This window comes from Xenopus laevis, chromosome 6S, assembly GCF_017654675.1.
Source record: "Xenopus laevis strain J_2021 chromosome 6S, Xenopus_laevis_v10.1, whole genome shotgun sequence".
Classification (NCBI taxonomy): Eukaryota; Metazoa; Chordata; class Amphibia; order Anura; family Pipidae; genus Xenopus; species Xenopus laevis.
In genome coordinates, this window is record NC_054382.1 from 126,473,763 (window position 1) to 126,498,268 (window position 24,506).

At 40.9% G+C, this 24,506-nt stretch overlaps 1 protein-coding gene across 4 annotated transcripts in view; it reads right to left on the reverse strand.

The window, feature by feature from the left end:
- washc5.S (WASH complex subunit 5 S homeolog) overlaps window positions 1-24,506 on the reverse strand; it is a 56,817-nt gene that overhangs the window by 11,843 nt on the left and 20,468 nt on the right. For all 4 annotated transcript variants that reach the window (XM_041568015.1, XM_018223957.2, XM_018223956.2 and 1 more), the window contains exons 14-28: window positions 16,470-16,545; window positions 15,400-15,510; window positions 13,908-14,048; window positions 13,576-13,656; window positions 12,833-12,934; window positions 11,967-12,146; window positions 10,597-10,721; window positions 10,338-10,500; window positions 5,142-5,244; window positions 3,906-3,985; window positions 2,674-2,777; window positions 1,757-1,886; window positions 1,521-1,617; window positions 693-846; window positions 79-166 (exon numbers count right to left, since the gene is read on the reverse strand). In XM_041568015.1, the coding sequence (XP_041423949.1) occupies window positions 79-166; window positions 693-846; window positions 1,521-1,617; window positions 1,757-1,886; window positions 2,674-2,777; window positions 3,906-3,985; window positions 5,142-5,244; window positions 10,338-10,500; window positions 10,597-10,721; window positions 11,967-12,146; window positions 12,833-12,934; window positions 13,576-13,656; window positions 13,908-14,048; window positions 15,400-15,510; window positions 16,470-16,545 (1,735 nt within the window). The remainder of the gene's footprint in view (window positions 1-78; window positions 167-692; window positions 847-1,520; window positions 1,618-1,756; window positions 1,887-2,673; window positions 2,778-3,905; window positions 3,986-5,141; window positions 5,245-10,337; window positions 10,501-10,596; window positions 10,722-11,966; window positions 12,147-12,832; window positions 12,935-13,575; window positions 13,657-13,907; window positions 14,049-15,399; window positions 15,511-16,469; window positions 16,546-24,506) is intronic.

The following is a 24,506-nucleotide window of genomic DNA, read 5'->3' on the forward strand; positions in this document are numbered from 1 at the left end:
TTTTAAATAGGTGTTTTTTTTTTCGTTATATAGAAACGATTTTTGGAAAAAATACAAAAAAAAAGGCATCGATCTTACCCTTCTTGGCAGTTTAGCAAAATGGACATAATCTTCCAGGAACATAAGTGCACTCACAACATCTGCCGGCATTTCTGGGATCTTCTGGCTGAAAAAGCAAAGGACACGTTCAGATTCTATATTCATTCATTATATGGATATTAAAGGAGAAGGAAAGGTTAAAACTAAGTCAGCTTTATCAGAAAGGTCTATATAAATACACCAGTAAACCCTCAAAGTAATGCTGCTCTGAGTCCTCTGTCAAAAGAAACAGCACATTTCTTTCCTTCTATTGTGTACTCATGGGCTTCTGTATCAGACTTCCTGTTTTCAGCTTAAACCTCCAGGGCTAGGGCTTGAGCATGCTCAGTTTGCTCCTCTCCCTCGTTCCCTCCCTGCTGTAATCTGAGCCCAGAGCTATGAGTGAGCAGGGAGAGACTAAGACAGGAAGTTATGTCACACCAAGCTAATATGGCAGCTGCTAAACAGAGAGCTTCTAGAGCTGATTACTCAGGTATGGTAAAGCATTCTGCAGAATAAACATAGCATTGTAGCTTGCACTATTGCAGCAATAAACTGCCTCCGTAGCTTTCCATCTCCTTTAATTGTACATAGCACTGTGTCTGCCGTCTCACCTTGTGCTTTGCTCCAATGACGAGCGAATAAATTGTCCTATTAGGGCTAGAAACTGTTCGGTGTAACGGGAATGGAACTGTTTGAGCAGTGTTAGTAGTCCCAGGACCAATGGCACCCAATCGATCGGATCTGCCGGCTTCCTGCATGTCATTCCTAGTTGCACAAACAGTAAATATATATCATTAAAAAGTGTCACTGATCATGAATATGGTTTGTAGGATACTTAACAGAAAGGTTGGATGAACCATTATTAATATTGTCTTTGAAGAGAAGCTAAAAACAAAGCCAAGGAGAGATGAAGAAAGAAACAACAACAAATCCATGGGTCCAATAATATTGGTCAGCTCTGGGTGCAGCTATGACCCTCACGTATGGTACAATCCATTAGCGCTAGGGATGCACCGAATCCAGGATTCCGTTCAGGATTCAGCAGGATTCAGATTTAGTCGAATTCTTCTGCCCCGGCCAAAACGAATCCGAATTTGTATATGCAAATAAGGGGCCGGGAGGGTTATCACTTGACTTTTTGTCACAAAACAAGGAAATAAAAAATGTTTTCCCCCTCCCACCCCTAATTTGCATATGCAAATTAGGATTCGGTTCGGCATTCGGCCAAATCTTTCGCAAAGGATTTAGGGGTTCGGCCGAATCCAAAATAGTGGATTTGGTGCATCCCTAATAAGCACAGTTGTACATTATGGCTGATTGCACCACTGCATCAGAATTTATTCAGCCAATCTGAGCAGAGTTCAAAGACGAACTGAATTGTTAATAAAAATCTGTGCATTTGTGGATAGTGGAGAGAGAAACACAGATCAGGACCGTACCTAGGTTCTTGTTATACTGCAGCTTTGGCAACTGGCCAATCAGAAACAGGAAATTCACGATGGGGAAGAAGGAGAGCTGCTTGGTAGTAATGTAAATCTGAGGGGAAAAATAAGAAAAGAAAATGTCAGCAGAGCTGGATCATCAGTTGTACTGTGGCATTCCTGAAAGATCTATGGTTTGGTTGTACATTACAATAAGTGTATATGTGAGACTGAATGCACTGAATGAATCTTACTTTATTCAAGGGGTTGTGAGTCCCGGCCGCTTCCAGGTATGCGGTGATCTCATATAAAAGAGTATTGTCTTCTCGTGGGCAGGGAAGGCTGGGGTCCTGGTAGTGGGCTTGTATATCAGCCAATATGGCTCTGAAACACACACAGGAACAACAGGTTAACATTGAGGTTTATCTGCGGCTAAAGGCATAGAAGCAGCAAATGGCCGTAAAGAAATGGAGTGCGCAATCAGCTCATGACTTTCCAGCATCCACACAAACAGACACGAAGTTTGGGTTGTCAGTATGAACACTGTGTTCACTTAGAGGCACATTTATCAAAAGGTCAAACTTCTAATTCATGCCAGTTTTTAAAAACTCCCATAAATTCTAAATTCGACCAATCTAAATTTATTTAAAAAAATCTTATTTTTCAAACTACGATAAATAAAATCGAACCGAAAACTCTAATCAAATTTCTAAAAAAAACCCTCAAATGCCAGGAAGGCTGCAAACAACTCCAAATTGATCCCTGGACCTCTCCCATTGACTTAAACTGCAATTCGGCAAGATTTAGGTGGCGAATAGTCAAATTCGAGTTTGATCATCTCGAAAGTCGAATTAAAATGTTTTTAAAAATTCGAATCGGACTCCCTAGTCAAATCTGACAGTTTTGACCATGAAAAAAATAGAAAATTCGAATTCGACCCTTGATCATTTTGCCCACTACAAAAATACCCCAGGCAAGCAGGCAGGCATTGGAAGTGTAAAATACTGGAAAACAACATGGGGCACCATTAGAGACCAGGCCGGTAGCAAATTTGTGCTTCTGATTGGAGGAATCATTTCAGGGGATTTGGGTTTGGCTGGGGGTAAATGGCCCCTTGAGCCACAGGGGGGTAAAGTATTTATCACAGATAGATGAAGGTTCAAACTCTTACTCATTGAAGTTCTCTAGCGATGCAGCCAAGTGCTTAGAATCAAATTTACAGGAGTAGTTTAACTCATTGGCAATTTTTTGCCTTAAAACTTGCATCTGTCCAACCTGTAAAAGCAGAAGGATAGAGTTTAGATGAAGGAAAATCCACATATCTGATTATATATATATATAATACACAAAAGCTATGAATATCTTGTAAATTATATCCTTATAAACGGTGAGTTCTGATGTCATCAGTTATAAACGGTGAGTTCTGATGTCATTTCTGTCACATGACTCACTAAAACTTGTGTATTATAATAAATAAAGTACCCCCAGTTGAAAAATATGTGGATATTATGAGTTACCTCGGAGTTCCATGACCTGTATAAAAACACTTGGCCTTACTATATATAGTAATACATCTTCTGTATCCACACTCAACTGCGAATATTCATTCATATACTCACAATATGGAATAAAACATTCCTGGGCCAGCACTTCCCTTGGTGAAATAAGTGTCTTTTACTTATACACACATTTTTTTTAGTGCTCCAACGTTTCGGTCCCTCTTGGGACCTTTATCAAGGATGATATACAATGTGCAATTAAACTTTAAATAGTGTAAACAATACAAAAAAGGTGCCAAAGTGACCTTATAGTGTCAATAAAATCTGGCCAATAGTGTTCCATCTCATTTGCATACAATTGGTGCATTTCGTAAAAGTCTCTAAAATGTTGTTAAATATGTGCAATATACCGTGTGATCAGTAGGTGACCCCAACAAACACTATTGGGCACATTTTATTAACACTATGGAGGTCACTTTGGCCCCTTTTTATATTGTTAATATTTAAAGTTTAATTGCACATTGTATATCATCCTTGATAAAGGTCCCAAGAGGGACCGAAACGTTGGAGCACTAAATAAATGTGTGTATAAATAAAAGACACTTATGTCACCAAGGGAAGTGCTGGCCCAGGAATGTTTTATTCCATATTGTGAGTATATATATATATATATATATGCCCCATCATGCATCAATAAACGCATGCAGAGCCCTCAGTACCAGGGCCATGACCAACACAAACTTTGTTGGGCCCCATTATTTATAGAAAACAGGAATCTGACCTGTGGGCATTTAGCTGTTGTTGCCATAGAATGAACAGTGTAGTATGGAGAGAGACTGGGCCAATATACAATATGCAAGAAATATGCAATCTTTGGAAATAATATTAACGATCCTTTACCCACCTTCATTATAGCATCGAGATAAGCAGGCCAGACTTTCTGGGTTTTGGCGATGGCAGCAGAGTATATTTTGGCAGAATTTGCTGTATAAAATAAAGTTGTATCATGTATAGGGTTAACATACGATACAGCCATTGAGGAAAACATTTTCTGCAATGAGAAACTGCATAAGGGATGTGAAACAGAATTTGATGAGGACATTTCTATTAGAGATGTAATCCTGATGGTATTGGCCGTAACACTCTAAACCAGTGATCCCCAACCAGTAGCTCGTGAGCAACATGTTATTCACCAACCCCTTGGATGTTGCTCTCAGGGTCCTTAAAACAGGAGCTTATTTTTGAATTCCAGGCTTGGAGGCAAGTTTTGGTTTCATAAAAAACAGATGTACTGCCAATCAGAGTCTCCTTGAGACTGCCAGTCCACATAGGGACTAACAAATAGCCAATCACAGCCCTTATTTGTCCCCAATGAACATTTTTCATGCTTGTGTTGCTCCCCAACTCTTTTTACAACTAAATGTGGCTCACGGGTAAAAAAGGTTGGGGACCCCTGCTCTAAACATATCCAGAATCTTGATGCACAACAAATTTCGCCACTAGTGTGATATGAGATAATAATTGAAACCTACATTCCAAAATCTGACTCAATTACCATTTAGTTCCCCCCCCCAATCTACTGGCTCTCTTAGGGCTCTTACTGACGAGCGGTTGAAGCTGCGCACCCCTTCGTTCCGTTTTTCTGCATTCACCTGCAGGGGAGCGCAGGAATAGACGCATTAAGTTTTTTTCAATGGGGCTGTACTCACACAGGCGCGTGTACGCGCCGAACGCAGGAAAAATGCAGCATGTTGCGTCTCAACCTGTGTTCAGCTGTGTGAGTACAGTCCCATTGAAAAAAAACTTAATGCGTCTATTCCTTCGCTCCCCTGCGGCTGAATGCATAAAAACGGAACGCAGGGGAGCGCAGCTTCAACCGATCGTCAGTAAGAGCCCTAAGGAGCACTTATCACAATCTCAAATACTAATAAACATGTTCCACTTTCCTGTAATTTACCCACAGTTCAGCAGTCTATACACAACTGGGACACAGTGATAATGGCTCTAATAGTCGAGCCATAGTTGAAGGCCACAATCATTCAGGGCTAGAGCTGTGAGCTCCCATTATCAGTGTTACAATCTGTCTTGTTAGGGTAATTAGTGGGAACTAGTATTATGTTAGTAAAAAACAGCCGCTTACCTACAATCCCTTTAACAGGAGTCACTACCTTCTGCAAGGCCCGTAATGTCTCCTGAGCACTTTTATCCTTCAGAATTAACCTCTGATACAAACGAATGAAGTTCTGAAAGAAAATAAACCGATGTTATTTATTGACAGCTACTGCAAGAAACACACATTACACTCAAGTCTTAACTATTGTCCAGTGGAATCAATGCTGTAGTGTAACTGTCATAAATCTTATTACGAAATACAATTCATAGGGGCCCTACGGCCCACGATTGGATGAGACCTATATTGCCAAACCTCAAGGTGGGCATATCAGGGAGAACTTGACCTCGCCAAACGAGCAGATCTTGCTCTCTCGCTCTATATACAAGCTGTACGGCTGCAACAAGCCTATGGGCCTCAAGTTGTTAATGGGCATGTAAAGTGTAAAATAGAATAAGGTTAGAAATGCTGTATTTTGTATATTAAATATAAACATGAACTTACTGCACCACAAGCCTAATCAAACAAATAATTTATGCTTTCAAAGTTGGCCACAGGGGGTCACCATCTTGTAACTTTGTTAAACATTTTTGCAAGACTAAGACTGTGCACATGCTCAGTGTGGTCTGGGCTGCTTAGGGATCATCATAAACAAAGCTGCTTGAGTTCTGCATGGCTGGGAAGTAAGGTGGGGGCTCCCCCTGCTGTTCATAAGTATGATTTTTTCTCTGCTCAGCAGTTAGGGACCGTCTGACAATTCCTATTAACAGCAGTAAATAAAGGGAGAATTTCACTGCATACAGTCAGGTTTCTTATAAAAACGGTACACATTTTTTAATTAAATTATATTGGAGATAGATGTCTTTTTCATAAAAAAAAAGTAATTGCCTTTACATGCCCTTTAATACCTGTTTTAAGATAGGGCTTAACATGTTGAGGGAAAAATTATATGAGCTGCTCAAATGAAGAGGGCTAGAGGTGTGAACTCTGTCCCCCACATGCCATAATGGGAGGTATCATTAAATCAGACTATGAGCCTTCATTCAACTCATTTAGGGTTCACATATCCCATTAGAGGTCACTTGTCCCATATTAAAATTTAGCTGCCTTAAAGGGGTTGTTCCCTTTAAATTAACATTTAGTAGGATGAAGAGAGTGATATTCTGAGACAATTTGCAATTGTTTTTCATGTTTTATTTGTGTTTTTTGAGTTAATTAGCTTTTTATTCAGCAGCTCTCCAGTTTTCATTGTTTTGTAATCTGGTTCCAGGGTCTAAATTACCTTAGCAACCATGTCATGGTGTAGAATCCCTCTGGGTAGAGATTTTGACTGGGCAAAAGGTAACAAAAAGAATTATCATTGGTGTATACTATAAACCACCTCGTATAAGTGTCGAGTATGAAGCCCAGCTACTCTTGCAGATACAAGCGGCTTCACAGCTGGGTCAAGTTGTTGCTATGGGTGACTTCAATTATCCAGACATTGACTGGGGTAATGGGGTTGCTAAAACAGAAAAAGCTAATAGGTTTGTAAATATGCTGAATGACAACTTTTTATTCCAGCTCATTCAAGAACCTACTAGGAATAACTCTCTTTTGGACCTTGTAATAACTAACAATACTAAACACAACATTTGTGTTGGGTGAGGGGCATTTAGGGAATAGTGATCATAAAATGGTCTCCTTTGAGATTCTGTTGCAGAAGCAATTCTATAAGGGAGTAACTAAAACACTAAATTTCAGACGTGCAAACTTTGACAGTATAAGGGCATCTCTGCAACATATTAAGTGGGAAATGCTTTTCACAGGGTTAAACACAGAACAAAAATGGGAAGTCTTTAAAATGCTGCTTAATAAATATACTTGTCAGTATATTCCACTTGTAAGCAAGGAACGTCGTTGCAAAGCAAAACCTTTTTGGTTCAATAGAAGCGTTGGTGTTGAGGTGGGTAAGAAAAGACCTGCTTTTAAGGCTTTCAAGTTAGCTGGTACAGCCGAATCATTTATAAGGTACACGGAGGCCAATAAATCATGCAAAGAAGCTATAAGGCAAGCTACAATTGATATAGAAAAGGATAGTGCAGCAAGCAGTAAAAAAAAAATCCAAAATTATTTTTAAAATATGTTAATAGTAAAAAAATTAAGCAGGAAGGAGTGGGACCCTTACTATCAGAGGTGGGTCAGCTGGTTGATGAAAACAAAATAAAAGCGCAGATTCTGAACTCATATTTTTCATCTGTCTACACAAATGAGGAACCAGTAAGTGAACGTTTCCTTCTTAATAGTCCCAATTCTAGTAAAACAACTAATGATGAATGGTTCACACATGAAGAAATTCAAAAGAGACTAGAACATGTTAAGATTAACAAAGGTCCGGGGCCAGATGGTATTCATCCCAGGGTAATTAGCGAGCTTAGCTCTGTGATTGCCAAACCCCTTTACTTAATTTTTCAGGATTCATTGAGATCTGGCATAGTGCCGAGAGACTGGCAAATTGCTAATGTGGTGCCTCTATTCAAAAAAGGATCCCGTTCTCAGCCTCAAAACTATAGGCCAGTTAGTCTGACGTCAGTGGTAGGAAAGCTTTTTTGAAGGGTTAATAAAGGATAAGATACTGGACTTCACAGCAAATCATAATACTATGAGTTTGTGCCAGCATGGTTTTATGTGTATAGATCTTGCCAGACTAACTTAATTTCTTTTTATGAGAATATAAGTAGAGGCCTCGATTCTGGGATGGCAGTGGATGTGATTTACTTAGACTTTGCTAAAGCATTTGATACAGTGCCACACAAATGGTTACTGGTTAAACAAAGGAATGTTGGCCTGGAACATAGTATTTGTACCTGGATAGAGAACTGGCTAAAAGATAGACTACAAAGAGTGGTGGTAAATGGAACATTTTCTAATTGGACCAGTGTTGTTAGTGGAGTACCGCAGGGCTCTGTACTAGGTCCCTTGCTTTTCAACTTGTTTATTAATGACCTGGAGGTGGCCATTGAAAGTACTGTTTCTATTTTTGCAGATGATACTAAATTGTGCAGAACTATAGGTTCCATGCAGGATGCTGCCACTTTGCACAATGATTTGTCTAAACTGGAAAACTGGGCAGCAAACTGGAAAATGAGGTTCAATGTTGATAAATGCAGGTTATGCACTTTGGCAAAAATAATATAAATGCAAGTTATACACTAAATGGCAGTGTGTTGGGAGTTTCCTTAAATGAGAAGGATCTAGGGGTCTTTGTAGATAACAAGTTGTCTAATTCTGGGCAGTGTCATTCTGTGGCTACTAAAGCAAATAAAGTTCTGTCTTGCATAAAAAAGGGCATTAACTCAAGGGATAAAAACATAATTATGCCTCTTTATAGGTCCCTGGTGAGGCCTCATCTGGAGTATGGGGGCAGTTTTGGACTCCAGTCCTTAAGAGGGATATAAATGAGCTGGAGAGAGTGCAGAGACTAAGTGCAACTAAACTGGTTAGAGGGACGGAAGACTTAAATTATGAGGGAAAAAAGGCGCTTGTGAGGGGACATGATTATACTTTACAAGTCCATTAGAGGATATTATAGACAAATAGCAGGGGACCTTTTTACCCATAAAGTGGATCACCGTACCAGAGGCCTCCCCTTTAGACTAGAGGAAAAGAACTTTCATTTGAAGCAACGTAGGGGGTTCATCACAGTCAGGACAGTGAGGTTGTGGAATGCACTGCCGGGTGATGTTGTGATGCTGATTCAGTTAATGACTATAAGAGGGACTTGGATGATTATTTGGACAGACATAATATCAAAGGCTATTGTGATACTAAACTCTATAGTTAGTATAGGTATGGGTATATAGAATTTATGTGAAAGTAGGGAGGGGTGTGTGTATGGATGCTGGGTTTTCATTTGGAGGGGTTGAACTTGATGGACTTTGTCTTTTTTCAACCCGATTTAACTATGTAACTATGTAACCCTGCATTGATTTGAATAAGAGACTGGAACATGAATAGGAGAGGCCTGAAGAGAAGTATTAGTAATACAATATAGCAATAACAATACATGTGTAGCCTTACAGAGTATTGGTTTTTAGATAGCTGGAAAGATTCAGAAGCAAAAGGCAAATAATTAAAAAAACAAATTGACCAATTGTAAAGTTGCTTAGAATTGGCCATTCTATAACATACTGAAAGTTAACTTAAAGGTGAACTACCAGTTTAGGGCAGAGACACACGCTCAGATTCTGGGAGATTAGTCGCCCGGTGACAAATCTCCTCTTCTTCGGGCGACTAATCTCCCCGAACTGACTCCCACCGGCTAGAATGAAAATCGCAGACGGGATGGCACTCGGAGCGCTTTGTTTTCCAATGTCGCCCGAAGTGACATTCTAGCCGGCGGGAGGCAGTTTGTGGAGATTAGTCGCACCGAAGAAGAGGAGATTTGACGCCGGGCGACTAATCTCTCCGAATCTGACCGGGTGTCTCTGCCCTTAATGCTTACAAAAGGGAAAAATCTGTTTAAAAACATTTAATAAACACTCAGTGACAATTAGCTTATCTATATCCAATCAGTATTAGAATCTGGACACATAGGGTAATAAAAACAACTGTCTATAGTTTGCTACTTGTCTAGCAACCCATATTAACAGTTATGATTTACTGGTCTGTTGTTTGAAAACACACATCTAATTGGTCGTTATAGTTACTAAATGTGCCTTTAGTTCATTAATCCAAAATGGTCTTAACAGGACTGTTTTAAATGTGATTGCACTAGGCCCCCAGCAGGATTCTGAAATATTATACAGGTATGGGATCCGTTATCCAGAACGATCGGGACCTGGGGTTTTCCGATTAACTGATCTTTCCTTAAATTGGATCTTCATACCTTAAGTCTACTAGAAAATCATGTAAACATGAAATAAACCCAATAGGCCGGTTTTGCTTCCAAAAAAGGATTAACTATATCTTAGTTTGGATTAAGTATAAGCTAAAGTTTTATTATTACAGAGAAAAAGGAAATCATTGTTAAAAATCTGGATGATTGGGATAAAATAAGAGACGATGGGAGACAGTCTTTCTGTAATTCGGGGCTTTCTGGATAACGAGTTTCCGGATAATGGAATATACTGAACTGATATGATCTTGTTAGTACCTATAAACCGATTTCAAATCTCAAGCTGCTTGGAAAGCAAAGTTTTATAGCTAGAATGTGTCCCTGCCCATGGGCCCCGTGCTGGTACATACCTGCAGTTCCTTCACTATCATAAAGCAAAGTAACCTGTCCAAGCCGTTCAATCCAAACGTTCCCAGGGAATCATTGATCTCTGAGAAGAGGTGGTTGTTAGTGACTTCCTGGTGAGTTCTCATGTCGTACCATGTGTTCATCTGATCTATGTAACACGTTACCCTGCCGAGAACATTAAGTAACAACGAGGAAAAACTCACAATTAATAAAGGCGATATGTCTTTTTGTACTGACACAACTTTTTATTTGGCTACTTACTTCGGGTCGGTGATTCTCAGGATTTCCCGACACAGGCGTCCTATAAACGTCATGGACTCATCCACAGGAGGGAATTTAGGAATAGGGATGTGCGTTGACTGATACATGCTCTGCCAGTCTTGAATCTGTTGCATATAGAACAGCAAGGGATCAAAATCATTGGGTCATATTTATATCAATTATTCAATGAGAGGTAAAGGGTCTCTCACAGTTGATGGATAGAATGCAAGAAATTAAATAATTACCTCTTAATGGAATTGTTCCGTGTAAAAATAAAAACTGGGTAAATAGGCTGTGCAAAATAAAAAATGTATCTAATATAGTTAGTTAGCCAAAAATGTAATGTATAAAGGCTGGAGTGACTGGATGTGTAACATAATAGCCAGAACACTACTTCCTGCTTTTCAGCTCTCTGATTCGGAGTTAGTCAGTGACTATAAGGGGGGCCACATGGGACATAACTGTTCAGTGAGTTTGCAATTGATCCTCAGCATTCAGCTCAGATTCAAAAGCAACAGTTATGACTCATGTGGCCCTCCTCAATTCTCTGATTGGTTACTGCCTGGTAACCAATCAGTGGAAACCAAGAGAACTGAAAAGCAGGAAGTAGTGTTCTGGCTATTATGTTACACATCCAGACACTCCAGCCATTATACATTACATTTTTGCCTAATATTAGATACATTTTTTATTTTGCACAGCCTGTCTATTTACCCAGTTTTTATTTTTATACTGAACAATTCCTTTAAGGCTTCCATCTTATCTAGGGATGCACTGAATCCACTATTTTGGATACGGCTGAACCTCTGAATCATTCACGAAAGATTTGGGTGAATAGCAAACCAAATCCGAATCCTAATTTACATATGCAAATTAGGGGAAAAAATATTTTAATGATAAAACTGAACATAGATGGCACTTCTGGACAGTTTAAAAAGGCAGGTAGCTGGAAAAACCGAACACGTTTCGGGATCAAATCCCTTAATCATAGGTTACCATTTCGTTGCACACAGCTGTTCTTTTAAACACATTGTTCAAGTGACCCCTAGTGGGCAAATAAAAAAAATAAATAAATAAAATACAATTTTATTTAAAACATTTTTACTTCCTTGTTTTGTGACAAAAAGTCACAAGCTTTCCCACCCCACCTCTAATTTGCATATGCAAATTAGGATTCGGTTAGGCCAGGCAGAAGGAATCGGCAAAATGTTAATCCTGCTGAAAAAGGCTGAATCCTAATCCTGCTGAAAAAGGCTGAATCCTGGCCGAATCCCGAACCAAATCCTGGATTTGGTGCATCCCTAATTTTATTATCGAGTGGAACACAGACACTTTCACTTCCTTTCATTGCTGAAATGCTGCCACGGTACCTTTGTTCTCAGGAAGTTGTTGCATTCCTGTTCAACATTGTAATTAACAATACGAGATACTTCCTCTTGCCAAATCTTCAAGCCATAAATGCTGACATAGTCCTGTATGTACTCGAAGGAGCGATGAAATCCATCCATGGTAGCTGCCATTTCTTTTAGCTTTGGCAGCAGTTCACTGGGCTACAATAAATATATATATTTTTTTCTTCATTAAAGGAACAGGTGAAACAGGTTTTCAACAAAACTCCTATTTGCTATAGTTATAGATTACCCCTTTAAGTAACGCTATAATCCAGCACATTTTAATGAGACCAGTATATTATGAGTGTGTAGTTCCCCCATGGTTTGTTTCCTAGTAAATCCTACAGGAGATGAGATACAAACAAAGCTCGGGAGGCAGTCTCCAGGGAAATGTCACTAAAAGTGAGACATACTAACCTGCATCTGGCTGACCTTCTAGGGCAAAGACACACCCTGCGATTCGGGGAGATTAGTCGCCTGGCGACAAAACTCTTCTTCCCTCGGGGCGACTAATCTCCCCGAACTGCCTCTCCTCCGTCTAGAATGTAAGCCGCTGGCAGGATGGCACTCTGAGAGCTTTGTTTTCTGAAGTCAACCGAAGTTTCCTCGTGAGGCAACTTTGGGGCTACTTCGGAAAACGAAGCGATCCGAGTTCCATTCTGCCGGTGATTTACATTCTAGCAGGCGGGAGGCAGTTCGGGGAGATTAGTCGTCCCGAAGAAGAGGAGATTTGTCGCCGGGGAGACTAATCTCCCCAAATCGCAACATGTGTCTCTGCCCTTAATCTATTCTGTGTGTATTGTGTTGAAATGAAATACAGAATGAAATCACTTTGCAGATCTAACCTTTGCTCTGGAGTTGAAGATAAGCCCTTTGTGTAGCGCTACAGCAACTCTTTTAACCAGCTCCTTCCTGATACCGTCTTCCAAAAGCTGCTTTGGGTCCACCTATGAAGAGCAAGTTTAACAGAGATGGATATTTCTCAGGTATTTCATACATGCACAAATGAAGATGGACTGCAATGGCTTCAAGCACAGGAGGACTTCAGAAAAATGTCAATACCGAGAAAATGTACAAATCAGTATCAAATAAGTGAGCTTTAAATAAGAACTAAACCTTCCTCCAGTAATAAAAGCCCCCCTTAACTGCCTGCCATTCCCCCCCCCCTTCCCACACTGTGCATTAGTCAAAAAGAAGCCCATGAAAGAAAAAAAAACGGACCCTAAAATGCTCTGCATCAGGTTTTTTTTCAGGGTCTTCTTTTTGAGTAACATGTTGCTCACCAACCCCTTGGATGTTGCTCAAAGTGGCCTCAAAGCAGGTGATTTGCACTGATTTCAGGCTTGGAGGCACGTTTTGGTTACATAAAAACCAGATGTACTGCCAAATATAGATCCATTAAGACTACTAATCCACATAGGGGCTACCAAACAGCCAATCACAGCCTTTTTTTGGCACAGTCAGGAACTTTTTTCATGTTTGTGCCCCCCAACACTTTTTACAGTTGAATGTGGCTCATGGGTAAAAAAAAAACCCATGAGCCCATGGGGACAAGAAGCTGGTAACAGTAGAGCAGAGGCCAACCTACCTTGATTATGCCCACAAGTGTAGTCTTCATCATTAGAATTCCTTCAGTAAAGATTGAAATGGCGTTGGTCAACTTGGCAACCTGCGGGAATGAAACATATAATAGACCTTCATCAGTCTTACATGTTAACTTATCACCAAATCATTCCAGTATCAAATATAAGGTATGCATTGAGAAGTCACATAAATAACTGCTGCCTTTATAAGAGGAAAACTGCTGCAGGTCCTGAAAATGGGGAACTGCTGCATTATTGTTTTATTTAAACAAGGTCTGGATACTTGATTTTCATAGGTACCAGTATATAAGTTGCACAATACCCTGCCACTGCTCACCTCATATCTAGCTCCAAGCTGAGCGTAATCTCTCAGTTTGTCCTTGTCCAATCGGGTTGGTACTTCGATAATGTCATGCGTCTGCAACTTGATGATCTTGGCTAGGGACGTAAACATGCTCTCTGGGATGATCTGCAGAACCTTCATGGAACAGAATTAGATGATAATGTTAATAAAGGTCATTTCTCAAGCAGACAAAGCAGACGGATACATGCGCTCTTTTTAAAATAGTTTGTAGGTGTGTTGCTGACTCTGAGACTAATCTTTCAATCTACTTCATTCTCCCTTTCCAAGCTACAGTAGCGTAAATCGAAACAATAGTCTTTTAGATACAAAGGACCATGCATACCGTATATACTAGAGTATAAGCCGACCCGAGTATAAGCCGAGGTACCTAATTTTACCTACGAAAACTGGGAAAACTTATTGACTCGAGTATAAGCCTAGACACAACTACAGCCGTCTCCCAGCAGCACACATTCTGCCAAAGCGACCCCCCCAGCGATCAACCGGACTTCTTTGCAAAGTTGATGGTGACAGAGAATTGCCAAACGGATTACTGTGTGCATTGTCCCACTGTCACACTACCATGTGCAGAGGGTGCTGTTTGATATTGCCATCACTGTTAATCTTTCGTATAACCAACAGAGGGCGCTGTGTGATATTGCAGTCACTGTTAATCTTTCATATAACCAACAGAGGGCGCTGTGTGATATTGCAGTCACTGTTAATCTTTCATATAACCAACAGAGGGCGCACTGTTATTCTTTCATATAACCAACAGATGGCACTGTGTGATATTGCAGTCACTGTTATTCTTTCATATAACCAACAGATGGCGCTGTGTGATATTGCAGTCACTGTTATTCTTTCATATAACCAACAGAGGGCGCTGTGTGATATTGCAGTCACTGTTATTCTTTCATATAACCAACAGAGGGCGCTGTGTGATATTGCAGTCACTGTTATTCTTTCATATAACCAACAGATGGCACTGTGTGATATTGCAGTCACTGTTATTCTTTCATATAACCAACAGATGGCGCTGTGTGATATTGCAGTCACTGTTATTCTTTCATATAACCAACAGAGGGCACTGTGTGATATTGCAGTCACTGTTATTCTTTCATATAACCAACAGATGGCGCTGTGTGATATTGCAGTCACTGTTATTCTTTCATATAACCAACAGAGGGCGCTGTGTGATATTGCAGTCTCTCCCCAAGCGAACTGTTGGTATAGGAATGATTAAAAGTGACTGCAATCTCAGCTACTGCCCGCTGACCCGAGTATAAGCCGAGGTAGACTTTTTCTTTGTGCTAGACGCTCAGTGCTGCTCTTTACAGCTCCCAGCATCCACAGCTAGGTTTATGGGAGCCTTGGTTTCTGGATGCTTTGTGTCCTAAGGTAAAGAAATGGCGAATACAGTAGATCCCCCCCTATTCCAATCAGCTTGGGTCAAGGCATTGGACACATTGATTTTACTCCTTACCTTCCTGACATAGGAAACCAGCTCTCCTGAATAGTACTGTGATACACTGAGGAGGTCAGGGCTGTTTGCCTGATTGATGCGTAGCAAGGGCAAATCAAGGGCAGAAGCCAGCTTCAGGACAAAGATAAAAAGAGGTTAAACATAAATAAAATTAAGAAAACCTAAAGCAATCTTCTAATTAATTGCAAATATGTAAAAAAACCCCCACAAAAATATATCTAACATTATCTATCTTCTATTATAGATATGGTCACAGGCAAGCAAAGAACATGTAGTGATCTGTAATTTAATTTGAGAGGTATAAAACGAGAACCATATGGCCCTTGGAATATAACAGTCTACCTTAAAGGACCAGTTTTTTTTTTTTTAATTCATTTGTATAGAATGCAAAAAAAAAACAAAAAAAAAACACCAAGACTTTAAAAAATTACTTAAAAGATTCTACGCTTGTGCTCCTCTTCAGAAAAGGTGACGATCCATCGTGCGGCGCTCGATTTCTCCAGGGAGGAGAAATTGAGCGCCGCACGATGGATCATCATCCTGTCGACTTTTCTGAAGAGGAGCGCAAGCGGAGTTTCGGTACGTTATTTTTTAATAAAGACTTACTTATGTCGTGGTGGTTCTATACAAACGAATCTTTTTTAAAAAAAATTTTTTTGACATTACTGGTCGTTTAAATGTAAGATTTATCCATACAGATGAAGTAGTAATATTGGTTTCTTAAAGGACCAGTAACATCAATTTAAAAAAAAAAAAATTCGTTAGTATAGAACGAAAAAAACAGAGACATGTTAAACTTTTAAATTGCTAAGTCTTTATTAAGAAATAACTTACCGAAACTCCTCTTCAGAAAAGGCGATCCATCGTGCGGCACTCCATTTCTCCTCCCTGCCTTCCTTATAGGAGATGGCCAGGGAGGAGAAATCGAGTGCCGCACGATGGATCGTCAACGTGTCGCCTTTTCTTTTCGGTTATTTCTTAATAAACATGTTATTTTTTCGTTCCATACTAACAAATTTTTTTTTTTTACCATTTATGTTACTGATTCTTTAATTCCCAGCATGACTTACCTTAAGGAAAGTGGCTCTCAGTTTGGTAACCATCGATGGGTTGGCTCTGATACTCTCTTGCATGATTGATGTGAAGCTTTATAGACAAAATTAAAAAAAGGATCTTTAATCTGCTGCTCTTATCAATTAATTTAAAAGCCCCAGTGTTGCTCTGAAAGTAAGTTGGAAATGCAGAAATAGCAACGACATTTCGCAGCAGCCATATATAAAAACACATACCATATAGTCCCAGACCTGACTACAGTGCGGCAAATAGCTCTGTTTGTTTTTGGCTGCTCATTTTTACCTTATGGCTTTCATACGTCATAAGTAGGCAGGTATCTTAAAGGAAAACTATACCCCCAAAATGAACACTTAAGCAACAGATAGTTCATATCATATTAAGTGGCATATTAAAGAATCTTACCAAACTGGAATATATATTTAAGTAAATATTGCCCTTTTACATCTCTTGCCTTGAACCACCATTTTGTGATGTTCTGTGTGTTGCCTCAGAGATCACCTGACCAGAAATACTGCAGCTCTAACTGTAACAGGAAGAAGTGTGGAAGCAAAAGACACAACTCTGTCTGTTAATTGGCTCATGTGACCTAAAAGGATGAATTTAATACTTACCGTAAATTCCTTTTCCCTCAGTCCCGAAGGCAGCACTTACTATAGAGAGAGAGCTCCTCCTTTGGGTAGGAATCACCGCCCAGCATAATAAAAAACTCCTCCCCTGTTCCCTATAAGAGACCCCTTCACCATATCCCCTTCAGTGATAAATAAGCAATAACACAATGAATGCCAAATATTTTAATAAAGGGGGGGAAAAAAACGTGCTGCCTTCGGGACTGAGGGAAAAGGAATTTACGGTAAGTATTAAATTCATCCTTTCCCTCACGTCCCTTGGCAGCACTTACTATAGAGAGTTTTGAAGCAATATTTCGGGAGGGTTTAGGTCGATACAGTATTTAATACTGCTTTTGCAAAAGCCACTTCCCTGGGTGTATCCACGTTGAGCCTATAATGGTTTGAGAAAGTCCTGAAGCTTGACCAGGATGCTGTTCTGCAAATTTGGTCCACAGAGACTCCTGCACTTTCCGCCCATGAGGCTGACACTGCTCGAGTTGAATGTGCACGCAACCCCGCAGGAACCGGCTTTTGTTGTGATGTATATGCAATAGTAATTGCCTGTTTTATCCATCGAGATATCGACATCTTAGATGCGGTTTTGCCTCTTCTAGCACCTGAATGTGTTATAAACAGGTGATTTGAGATTCTGAATCGTTGCACTACTTCCAGATATTTCAGTAAACATCTTTTTACATCCAATGAGTGTAGGTTCTCCTCATGTTTATTTTTAGGCTCTGGGTAAAAATCCGGTAAAACAACTTCAAAATTTATATGGAAGTCTGATGAAACTTTTGGTCTGAATGAAGGGTCTGTTTTAAGAATTATCCTGTCTTGAAAAATTTGCAAATAGGGTTTCTTACAGGATAAGGCCTGTATTTCTCCCACTCTTCTGGCGGAACAGATGGCTATTAGAAACACTGTTTTGATTGTAAGATGGAATAGAGAGGCCTCCTCCAAGGGTTCAAAGGGTGCTTTTTGTAGGACTTTAAGGACTATATCTAAATCCCACATTGGTGTTAGTGGTTTGCACTTTAGTCGAAGGTTCTGCATTGCCTTAACCAATCTTTTTACTAGTGGATGCTCCGCTAGTGATGAATTTCTAAACGCTCCCAAAGCGGTTATCTGTACTTTAATCGTGTTGGGAGCTAGATTCTTCATGAATCCGTCATGTAAGAAATCCAAAACTTTCGAAATGGGCGCCGTCTCTGGGAGCAGATTCCTTCTTGCACACCAATTTCTGAAAGTTGTCCAAATTCTTTGATAAATGCGGTTAGTCACTTTTTTCCTGCTGCATAGCAGAGTTTTAATTACTGCAGGGGAAACTTCTTGTTGACTTAATGCATCCCCTTCAGTCTCCACGCGGTTAGTTGTAGCGGAATTAGATCTGGACATGAGATTGGTCCTTGGGTCAGTAGATCTTCCCTTCTGGGTAAAAGCCATGGTGGGCTTACTGACATCTGAATCAGCTCCGAATACCAACTTCTCCTTGGCCATGCTGGAGCTATTAAGATTATTTCCGCCGAGGTCAGCCGTATCTTCTGGATCACTTTGCCCACCAAGGGAAATGGTGGGAAAATGTAGGCACGGTCGAAATTCCACGGTTGAGCCAACGCATCCACAGCTATCTCTCCCTGACCACTTGTCAGTGAGAAGAATCTCGGCAGTTTTTTGTTTTCCTTTGATGCCATGAGGTCTATTTCTGGAAAACCCCATTTTTTGCAGATTTGTAAGAATACCTCTGGACTTAAACTCCATTCTCTTGGGTGTATATCTGTTCGGCTTAGGAAATCTGCTTTGAGATTTGACTGGCCTGAAATGTGCCGAGCTGCAAGACTGTTTAAACTTTGCTCTGCCCATTCGAATATTCTTTTTGTTCTCTGAATGAGGTCTTGACTTCTTAGACCTCCCTGGTGGTTTATGTAATAGGCTGTTGTTACATTGTCTGTATGAATCAAGACATTCTCGTTTCTTATATACCAGTAAACCCCCGATTCTCTAAAGAATCGTTAATGAAAGAATGGTAACAACAGTGAGGCAGCAAAATGCGATGGGTGCTGATTCACTCGGCATCCCCAGGCAGCAACTGGCGACGCTAATTTGTGGGGATGTAGAGTGAATCTGTGCCTATTGCTTGTTATTACCTATCTGCTATTAGAATTCTTAAATTTTGAGTTTATTGGTAGTAAAGTGTTACTGAAAAATTTCTTTATAAACAACATTTTTTGTGAAAATGTTCTCCTGTCCTTGAATGAGTTCTCCCTGGTGAGCTGTACTTAAAATCTTGACTTTAACATCAGATGAACGCTGCACTCTTGAAAATGCAACATAAAGTTGACCATGACCAAACACAGGCTCAGATAGGTAAATGCCGACTTTATCCAATGTTTGTCCTTGTGATTTGTTGATTGTCATGGCAAATGCAGCCTTAATGGGGAATTGTCGTCGTTTAAGTTTAAAAGGTAATTCCTGGTCAGAACTGGTAAGGTCAATTCTGGGAATCAAAACAGTATCACCGCTATGGGATCCTGTAAGCACTTCTGCCTTGATAACATTTTGTCTCATGCTCTTCACAACCAACCGTGTACCGTTACATAAACCTTGCTTAGTGTTAGGGTAGGGGCACACGGCGCGATTTCGCCGCGATTCTGCGCTGGGCGAGTTGTCGCTGCGTTTTTTAAGCCGAAATAGCTTTGCTAACTTTGGCGCTGGCGTCAATGCAAATCGCGGCGAAATCGCTGCGCTAATTCACACGCGGCGATTCTTTTTCTACTGTCGCCCGGAAACGCTCAGCGAGGCAACTTCGGACGACAATAGAAAACGAATCGCCGCGTGTGAATTAGCGCAGCGATTTCGCCGCGATTTGCATTGACGCCAGCGCCAAAGTTAGCAAAGCTATTTCGGCTTAAAAAACGCAGCGACAACTCGCTTAGCGCAGAATCGCGGCGAAATCGCGCCGTGTGCCCCTACCCTTAAGGTTTCTTAACAGCATGACTATTGTTCCTACTTTGAGTATAAGATTGTGTTGTGGTAATCCAGCATTGTTGATAGTGTTTAAATATTCTAATGGGAAGTTAAGTTTCTCACTTTCGTCTTCAGAATCAATACAGTCAGTACTCAGAAAGACACAGCTTTGTCCAGGAAGTAATGCAATCACTTGGTTGTTTATCATGTCAACATCAATATTTTTTGGAGATAATATAGCCCGTTTTGCTAAAAATGGCCACCCACGCAGGTACGCAACCGGTTCCCCTCCTAGAGTGACGCTAGCGCCGCCATTAGACAAACTTGCAAAGGAGTAGCAAGATGGCCGACGCTTATACAGACTTTAGTGGGCGGATGACAAACTCGCAGAGGAGTAGCAAGATGGCCGACGCTTATACAGACTTTAGTGGGCGGATTTGGCAGTGGGCGGATGACAAAGTCGCAGAGGAGTAGCAAGATGGCCGACGCTTATACAGACTTTCGTGCAGGTACGCAACCGGTTCCCCTCCTAGAGTGACGCTAGCGCCGCCATTAGACAAACTTGCAAAGGAGTAGCAAGATGGCCGATGCTTATACAGACTTTAGTGGGCGGATGACAAACTCGCAGAGGAGTAGCAAGATGGCCGACGCTTATACAGACTTTAGTGGGCGGATTTGGCAGTGGGCGGATGACAAAGTCGCAGAGGAGTAGCAAGATGGCCGACGCTTATACAGACTTTCGTGCAGGTACGCAACCGGTTCCCCTAGTGTGACGGTGAGCGCATCTGCCTCCCTAGATCCTAACCTTCCAGCGGTCGCCGCCTGAGTGAGCAGGAAAGAAGAGGCGGCGGGAGGCAGAAGGAGACGGTGAGCGCATCTGCCTCCCTAGATCCTAACCTTCCAGCGCATCTGCCTCCCCGATCCTAACCTGTTCTGATCCTAACCTTCCAGCACATCTGCTAATCGAAGGCCGCATCTATGTCTTTCGGCTGAAGTTGCGCGCGCATCTCATAGATCCTAACCGAAGTTGCGTGCGCATCTGCCTCCCCTCCACTCGGGACATAGATAGGCCTTCGGTTAGTATATAGGATGGGCCAAATGCTCTTAAGGCTCTCCATACTGCTTCCAGTTCTAGCGAATTTGCTGCCAGATCTGCCATGCCATCTTCCCATCTTCCTTGTTTTGACAATACTTGAAAATGAGCACCCCAGCCTCTTTTGCTTGCATCTGTCGTGATTAACTTTGCAGGAGTAGGGAACAATTGAGTTCCTTGGTTTAGGTTTTCTATCTGCAACCACCAGGTTAGTGATTTCTTTATTTTCTGCGGTATCTGTGTCTTCCTGTTTAAAGAATTCTTGTTGTGGTCCCATATTGAATTTAGAAACCTCTGTAGTTGTTTCATGTGAGCTTGAGCCCATGGAACAGCCACTATAGCTGCCGAAAAGAGTCCTAGGACTTCTGCAATTTGCCTTAGAGAAGATCGTCTTCCTTCTTGCAATATTCTCACTTTGTCCCTGATTTTTTCGGCTTTCTGCCATGGTAACAACACCTTCCCCATTTCGGTGTCTAGAATCATTCCTAAAAACTTTATTTTTGTTGTGGGAAGAAGATTGGATTTCTCCCAATTTATGATCCACCCCAGCTTTTGTAATGTTTGAACAGTTAAATTTAGGTGTTCTTGTAGGATGACTCGAGATTTTGCTTTTATGAGGCAATCGTCCAAGTATGGTATTATCGAGACTCCTTGTATTCTTAAATATGCTATAGCTATCACCAATATTTTGGTGAACACTCTTGGAGCACTTGATATTCCGAACGGAAGTGCTGTAAACTGGAGATGTTCTGTAAAAGTGGGACTTTTTATCGCTATTCTCAGAAATTTCTGATGACATGGTCTTATCGGAATATGTAAATAAGCATTTCGCAGATCCAGTGTCACCATCTCCTCTCCTTCTCGAAGAGCTTGAATCGTAGATCGCATGGTTTCCATCTTGAACTTCTTCTTTTTTATATAGCCGTTTAGATATCTCAAATCTATCACAGCTCTGAACTTCCCTTCTGGTTTTGGTACTAAAAAGATTGGGGAATATACTCCCGATCTTCTTTCTCCTTGAGGTACTTGGATCAATACTCCTTGATCTTTGAAATCTTGGATTGCCGCACACATAGCTTCTTTTTCTTTCTCTTGTTTTGGAAGATATGTCTTTACAAATTTCGTTGGAGGAAAAGAAATGAATTCGATGGAATAACCTTTCTCTATAGTTTCCGTTACCCATCTGTCGGATGTTATTTCCTTCCATTCTGCTATAAACTTCTTCAATCTTCCTCCAACTTGTTTGGCGTCATGCCGAAAACAGTCGTTGCTGAAAATTTGCACGTCCTCTTCCTCTGCTAGATCGTCCTCTGAATTGACTATAGGGTCTATCTTTTGTTGGTTTCTGATTTCTCCAATCTTGTCGAAACCTATATGAGGTGCGACACCCACGAAAAGGACGTTTAGTGGATCTTCTATCTTGAGGCAGACATCTCACTTTGTCGTCTGATTTCTTTTCCACTAATGAATCTAGTTCTGATCCGAACAACTTTCCTCCTTCAAACGGAAGATTAAGCAAGCGATTCTTTGACGCTATGTCTGCGGCCCATGGTTTTAACCATATAGCCCTCCTGGCCGATGTTGCAAATGCTGTGGATTTGGATAGAATATCAACTGAAGCTAAAGCTGCTTCCGTGAGAAAATCAGCTGCTGAAGATAACATGGGTAAGTCGGACAAGATCTTGTCCCTTGGCACTCCTTTCTTCAATGCTTTATCCAATTGAGTAATCCACACCTTCAGTGATCTAGCTACTGAGGCTGCAGCTATTGCTGGCTTAAATCCTGCTGCTGCTGCTAGAAATGCTTTCCTTAATGCGCCATCAGCTTTTCTATCCATCGGGTCTCTAAGACCCCCACTGTCCTCCAGAGGAAGCGTTGTTCTTTTAACCGTCTGTGCCACTGGGGGATCCAGTTTTGGAGCATTGTCCCAATCTTTGGCATCCGCTTCATCAAAGGGAAATAGTATGTTAAATTTTTTCTGTAAGACAAATTTTCTATCTAGGTTAGACCACTGATTTTTTATTTTCCCTTTAATAGCTTCATCCAATGGAAAACATTTTTTCCGTTTATTGATATTTGCAAAAAGTTTGCTCGTTTTCTTTGGTGGTTCCGAAGTATCTTCTAACCCCATGGTCTCTTTAACCGCCAAAATTAAGGGATCTATATCTTCTATGGGAAAGAAATCTTCTGAATCTGAATATTCTGAATCTGAATCCCATTTATGTTTTGAAGGACATGGTTCATTCGAATCATCCGAAGAAACATTTTCATAAAGAGGGCTGTTTTCGATAGGAATATCCTTATCCTGTTTAGCCTGGTTAAATGATTCAAAAGCCTGCAGCATTGCACCCTTCATCCATGATACTAATTCATTTGAATTAGCAGCTGGGGCTGCTGAATTATTTATCTTATCCTTACAAGCCAGACACAGTTGGTAAAAATTTATTGTTACAGCCCAGGCAAATAACTAAGGGTATCTTCTTAGTAGTCTCCTTTTTATCCTTAGGTGATTCAATTTGGGGGTCTTTATTTTTGGTCTTATCTTTCATTTTCACTTTAAGTTCCCCTCTATCAGGTGCAGTGTCAGTCATGCTGCAAGACACAAGCAGCACAATTAAACGCTAGTAGCTGCCACCTAAGGATACATTGCCTGATACATATAAATAAGTAATTGCTTACTTGTCTGGCGTGTGCGCAGCGTTTGGGGACCTGGACGGTGAAGCATACACCCAGGAGCGGCAATCCGCCATTTCGCGGCGTGTTGTTTATCGCCAAAACCCGGAAGTGACATAATCGTGACGTCACTTCCGCCGCTACGTCCCCCAGCGCACTTGCTATCGCGCGCACACTAGGAGGCCGGTCATTTGAGCGGCGTCCTATTCACAGCCCATATTATTTCCATTACCTGGAGGCATATACATCTGCATAGCGTCCGGTTTATTTGCTGTAACGGAGGCGCAGTCATCTGACAGGCGTCCGATCCTGAGTCCTGTTTAAGGAAGGCACAGTCATCTGACAGGCGTCCACAGGTTTTTTTTTTGTTTTTTTTTAACGATGTTTTCTGCTGAACGATGTTTCCTCACCGGTAGGAAAAAAACACTGAAGGGGATATGGTGAAGGGGTCTCTTATAGGGAACAGGGGAGGAGTTTTTTATTATGCTGGGCGGTGATTCCTACCCAAAGGAGGAGCTCTCTCTCTATAGTAAGTGCTGCCAAGGGACGTGAGGGAAATGTATGGTTTGTTGGTATGTTTGTGAGTACAGTGAATCCTACGATCCCAGGGGGCGGCACTTATTTTTTTTAAATGGCAATTTTCTATTTATGATTACCCAATGGCACATACTACTAGAAAATATTATTATGAAAAT